The 6,000-nt window shown below is 54.9% G+C and overlaps 1 protein-coding gene across 1 annotated transcript in view; it reads right to left on the bottom strand.

Moving 5' to 3' along the window:
• Positions 1-293: 293 nt before the first annotated feature.
• CCDC33 (coiled-coil domain containing 33) overlaps positions 294-6,000 on the bottom strand; it is a 92,149-nt gene continuing 86,442 nt past the window's right edge. Inside the window, 9 exon segments of the mRNA XM_050797761.1 lie at positions 294-491; positions 1,140-1,226; positions 1,786-1,887; positions 2,263-2,429; positions 3,793-3,886; positions 3,977-4,108; positions 4,335-4,423; positions 4,731-4,811; positions 4,814-4,895. Of these exon segments, the coding sequence (XP_050653718.1) occupies positions 294-491; positions 1,140-1,226; positions 1,786-1,887; positions 2,263-2,429; positions 3,793-3,886; positions 3,977-4,108; positions 4,335-4,423; positions 4,731-4,811; positions 4,814-4,895 (1,032 nt within the window).

The following is a 6,000-nucleotide window of genomic DNA, read 5'->3' as shown; positions in this document are numbered from 1 at the left end:
GCACACTCAGTGTCAGGGCATCCCGGAGATGCCTGCATGGCATGAGCGCAGCCAGTCCTAAAGCACACTCAGTGTAAGGGCATCCCGGAGATGCCTGCATGGCCCCTCATCCACCGTCATCTCCTTGAGTTTCACAGCACCCCATGGGGGAAGGAGTAGTCTTGGCAGGGGTTTTCTGTTCCCCTCAGACAGGTGGGGGAATTAAGACCGAGCTTTCGGTTGGTAATGGAGCAGGAATGGGAGCCTAGGACTCCTGACTCCCAGCCTTGGAGTTGGCCCCACGATGGCTTTTCTCAGGGCCCAGTGACTTTGGGGGTGAGGTGGCTTCCTGCTCCACCACCTGAACCCCCAGAAGCTATTCCAGGGGGGTCACTCACGGGCTGTTCTACGATGATGGAGTTCGAGGGGTGCCTGAAACCTTTTTCTTGCTCCTGCAGCCGCGTGGCCAGATCCTGCTTCTCTCGTCCCCAGCGTCGAGCTGAGTCCTCTAACTGCAAACACAGAGGGGGACAATTGGAGGACCATAGGCAGCAGGGCTAATCCCTGATGGCCAGGACAACCAGGGCCTGAGCCTGCTGTCCAGGCAGAAAGCAAAGCTCTGGGCCATGTGGGCTTGACACCTTCCCGAGACCTCAGGGGTGACAGGGTGAGGGTGAGGGGGCCAAACAGTCAGGCAGCCTGACCAAGACACAGATGAACATTTCAACAATATACTGAGCCCTGATCCTGAGTCCACACTGATCCCTGATTCTGGTCATAGACAGAGCCTGACCTTGGTCACACACTGAGCGCTGACTCTGGTCACAGACTGAACCCTAACCCTGGTTGTACACTGAACCCTAACCCTGGTTGCACACTGAACCCTGACCCTGGTTGTACACTGAGCCCTGACCCTGGCTGCACACTGAGCCCTGACCCTGGTTGTACACTGAGCCCTGACCCTGGTTGTACACTGAGCCCTGACCCTGGTTGTATACTGAGCCCTGACCTTGGTTGCACACTGAACCCTGACCCTAGCTGCACACTAAGCCTTGATCCTGGTCATAGATTGAGCCTAGACCCTGCTCACATGCTGAGCCCTGGTTACAGGCCGTGTGGTGAGCCCGGTCCAGCCTCATCAACTCCTGCATCTCACCTACCTGGCTTTCCAGGGACAGGATCCGGCTCTGAGCGCGTTCCAGCTTGGCCAGGAGGTTGAACTTGTCTGAAGTACCAGAGAGGAGATCCTGTGGGCAAAGCACAAACTCACATTTGGCCCATGCTGGGGGCTGTGGCAGTGTGAACTCGGGAAACCGTACAGTATTGAGGAAGAAACCAGTCAGGCCTGAGCTCAGACTGAGCTCTCGAGGCAGAGCGTCAGACCTGGGCCGAACTCTCTTCTGGAAGTTCACAACAGGGTCTGGCATGTGCTTTTTTCACAGCTGTTTCCCACACAGATTTTGGGAATATGAAGTTTTGACACAACTTTTTTTTTAATGTAAAATGCATTAGGGAGCCCACTATAATTAATGCACTGGGAGTCTTTGAGTGAAGTGAAGAAGCTGCGAAGCGGTGGACCTCATCACTCACACTTTTCCTGGATGTCCACGTGTCAGGTGTGCTTTCAACAGAACTCATCTCCGGTGAGTCCTGGGACGGAGAGAAAACTCTCCTGTGCGCCCGCCCTGCCCAATCTTCTGTGATTCCAAGTGTTCTGCTTTGGGGTTTATGTAAAGCAAGGGTGCCCTGAAGCAGCCTCAGAGGTGGAGCAGGGCCTGGGCATTTCTGGGCCCTGGGGCCACCCACCTGTGCGGGCAGGGTCTCTGTGCACTCTGAGTGGCCTGGGCCATGCGTCTCTCGCAGCCTCTCTGCCAAGTCTCCTCCTGCTCCCAACTCCCCGGGGTCCACCTGGGATGGAAAAGGGCTCTCCAAGGCTGCACCAAGACCAGGGAATGCTCCAGAAGGGAGTTTTGAGAGGCCTGTGTAGGGTCCAGGTGGAGGCCAGCCAGGTGACAGAGGGATCAGGGTTCAGGGGCCGAGGGTCAACAAGGGGCTTGCTTTCTCCTGGGATGCTAGATGAGGTTAAAGGTGAGGTGTTCGGGTACACACATTCCCCAGGAGAAAAAGACCAAGGCCTGAGAGCTAATTCCAGGAGCCTCCAGGCAGACTGGAGACCCTGGGAAGCCTAACTCTTGGTCTTGATCTTCAACTTGGGTTGTACCATGGGTGGTTTCCAGGCACCCAGTGACCGGCACAGGCAGGGCCAGGTCAAGGGCCTCTTACCGGCAGGGCCTGTTGCTGCAGAATGATGGGGGCTGGTTGGTGGCGGTTCTTATCCAGCTCCACCCGCAGCTTCATGTTTTCTGCTAGCAGCACCGAGTAAAGTTCAACTGGCAGGTTCTCTCCCGTAGAACCCAAGGGAAGGCCAGAGGCTGAGAACACAGGGAAGTCTAGAGACATGGCCACAGATGTTGGTGAGATGGGCTCTCCTGCCTCCCATATCCCTGTCCTGATCTGCCCCAGCCTTTTGCTTCACTCCTCCCCTCTGCTCCCAACCCTTCAATGGTTCCCTACTGCCAGTGGGATCAGGTGCACACAGGCTGTCCTTCTAGGCTCTCTCAAACCTGACCCCAACGTTCTCTCTAACTCATTTGTCTTCGGTGTATTTCAGCTCCTCAGCTCTCTCTCTTCCTTCTCCATTCCTGGAATTCTTCTCACTCCCTGGGCCTTTGATCTGGCTGTTTTCCCTCCCTAGGTTGCCTTCTCAGTCTCATCCAGACTCCTGGATAAACTCAGGCTTCCTGAAAGGCCAGCCCAGCTTTCATTGCTTTCTAAAGGCCCCTAGAAACCACCCTCCTGCCCCTGAAACCCTCAGCAGTGAAGACTAAGCACAGGGCTTGGCACACAGGGGCCCTGGGTGAGGTTGCACAGGAAGGCTCAGGGAAATCCCTTGCTTTGGGCTGGCCTGATATGGTGTTACCTGGTCCTTTCCGCTTATCAGAGGCTGATTGGCAGTTTTAGGTGGCTTTTTGTTAATATCAATGGGGAAGAAAACCTCCAAATCATTTATTTATTTATTTATTTATTTTGAGACAGAGTCTCCCTCTGTCACCCAGGCTAGAGTACAGTGGCACAATCTTGGCTCGCTGCAACCTCTGCCTCCCGGGCTCAAGTGATTCTCCTGCCTCAGCTTCCCAAGTAGCTGGGATTATAGGTGCCCATCACCATGCCTGGCTAATTTTTGTATTTTTAGTAGAGGTGGGGTTTCACCATGTTGGCCAGGCTGGTCTCGAACTCCTGACCTCAAGTGATCTGCCCACCTTGGCCTCCCAAAGTGCTGGGATTATAGGCATGAACCATCACGGCTGGTCTCAAATCATTGATTTAATCAAAATATTTTTGTTTGTTTGCTTTGCAGAGGCAGAATCTTTGGAGATATGGGGAAAGAATTCTACGGATCCCGGGGTTAGGAGCTGGGAAGCGTTGCCCCTTCTTCTGGGGAAGGCCCTCTCTGCTGTGCTAGTCTGCAGGGCTCTCCTCTGGAGGGCCAGCCTCTTTCTAGCCTGGCTCACACTGCACCCTGATTGTGTTCTGAGAGGCTTTCAGGGAAGGAGGGAGCTCAGGGGATCTCTGGATGAGGCGCCTGAATGAGGAAGGGAGCAGTGCAATCCTGGGTCTTCCAGGCCCACAGACATAACTGAGTGCAGGGGACCTCTTCACAGGTTCTCCTGAAGTTCAGAGGCTCCAGGAAGGCAGGGCCTCCAGGTGTGGGGCAGAAACTGGGGAGCTGATCACATCAGGGTGTGGACCCACCCGTGTAGGGCTTTCCCTGCTGCCTGTTCGGAGGAGGGGGCTTGCTCCTGTCCTGTAGCCTGTCCTCCAGCACCCGCTCCATCTTCTCGATCACCTGGAGAGCAGAGCAGAGGCTGGGCTGGCCCAGGGGCTCCCTACTCTGCCATCATCAGTGGGCCCCGGGGGCAGCCCCTCTGCCACCTGCCTTCTCCTGGTGCCGCACCGTCTCCTCCAGCGCCTTCATCTTCTGCAGCTTGCTCTGGTACTGCTTCAGCAGAGCAGCCTGTGGCTGCTGGGCCTGATACAGAAGGAGCAGCTCCTTCTCTCGATCATTCTTCTGTGAGATGGGGGAGGAGAGAAGGGGAGAGAATGGGTGCCTGGGAGTCCACCTTGGCCTTGACAGTCCACCTCGGCGCCTCTGCTGAGTCCTCCACTGGGCTGGTCCCCTTTCTTCTTTGCCTCCATTCCCTCTGTGCCTGTTCTCCCTTCTCCTCCCAGACTCTTCTCACCCAGATGCTCCCCACCATAGTTCCCTCCCCCTGCCCCCACAAGCCCCAGCTCACTCGAATCAGCTCATTCTGCAAATGCTGCACCCTGTCCCTCAGTTTCTTCATATCCAGCTCACTCAGCAGCAGTTTCTGCTTCATGGACACTGTTAGGTGGGTTGGGGAGCCGGCTCAGGGAGGAAGCCTCTCCCAGCTCAAATCAGCATGGTCAGTAGCAGAAAGGCAGATACCCTCGGCCCCAGGGCTTGCGATGGGACTGGATTCTCTGTTTCCCATCCCTGAGGGGACCCAGCTGGGCAGGGACTGTGTGAGTGTCTGTGGGCAAGGGGCTCCTATTTGCCAGAGTCCAGCTGCATGTACATCTGGGAAAAGCACCCCGCCACCCTGTTGCACAACCTGAAGCCTGGGCCCAGGCAGAAGCCCGGGTGCCTTTGGTGGCCTGCACATCCTCACCCACGTTCTGGGCCTCACTGGCTTTGCCCTGCTCCTCTTCCTCCTCCTGCTGGGCCAGGCGACTCCTCAGTATGCGGTTTCTCCTTCCAGGATGCTGGCCTGTCTCTGCAGAGACAGAATGTCCTCTGCCATCTTCTGCATGGCCCGCCGGTAATTGTTCATCTCCTGTGGATCCCAGAGCCCAGAGCTGAGCCCACTGTCCTATAGCAACCCTGGTCCCACATCCACATCCACACTTGAAAGTCAGTGGGCCCCCCCAAGGCCAGTGAGCACCAGGAGCCCCAAGCCATGGCCCTAAGTATTAGCAACTCCCTGGAGGGGTGGTTATGACTTGATCCTCACCCATCCTGGCCATGTGAGGGCAGCCACACTAATGTTCTCTCCCCAGGGCCACATCACATCCTGTGATACCAACTCAGGGGGAAATCCCGGGCGCGGACACAGGGGAGGAGGCCTATGGGCAATGGAGACTTGAGAAGATCCAGGGCCAGGTTTGCAGGGTCTGGCTCAATCATAGCCATTTCTTTACCTTTTCCCTCCTCCTTCCCCCTCTTCTAATTCCTCTCATTCCTTACGTCACTGAGAACGCAGGGAAGAACCTCTCAGAAATCCCACTGGATGCCACTCAGTAGTCAGATGACCCCAGGTCACCCTGGGAGACCCAGGTTAGCACTCAGGGTGGAGGCTGGGATCCATCTATAGGATGCGGGGTATGAGGTGGGGGTTAGGGGGCTGGAGTCAGCCATGAGGTCAGGAACAACAGCAATCCTAATGTCTGATGCTCATTAAGCATTCACTGTGTCCCAGGCCTTCTTCTAAGCTTTTTATGTGCCCTCCCTCAGTCCTCTCATCAGACCTGCGTGGATAGGTACTATTATCCCTGTTCTACCAATGCAGAAACCAAGGCTCAGAGAGGCGAGTAACTTGCTCAGTTACAAAACTGATGAGTGATAGAGCCAGGGTCTGAAATCCAGGCCTACAGGGACTTGAGCCTGTGTTCTGAAGAGCCGTGCAATCCCGCCATGAGGACTCCACACATGGACACTTAACAGTATGCTGAGAAGTGATAAAAGCAGGCTACAAAAAGGAACTACCAGTGCGATCCCCAATTGAGAGAAAAATTCATGCCTACCCATGTACATATATATATACAGAAAAATTAATAGGCTATATTTATATACATTTGTTTTATAAGCAGAAATTCCCTACTGTTATTTATAAAGTTTCATAAAGGGAGTTTCTTAAATCTGAACAGCTCAAAATAGAAAAG

This window comes from Macaca thibetana, chromosome 7 (genome assembly GCF_024542745.1).
Source record: "Macaca thibetana thibetana isolate TM-01 chromosome 7, ASM2454274v1, whole genome shotgun sequence".
Lineage (NCBI taxonomy): Eukaryota > Metazoa > Chordata > Mammalia > Primates > Cercopithecidae > Macaca > Macaca thibetana.
This window is presented reverse-complemented; position numbering and strand designations above follow the sequence as displayed.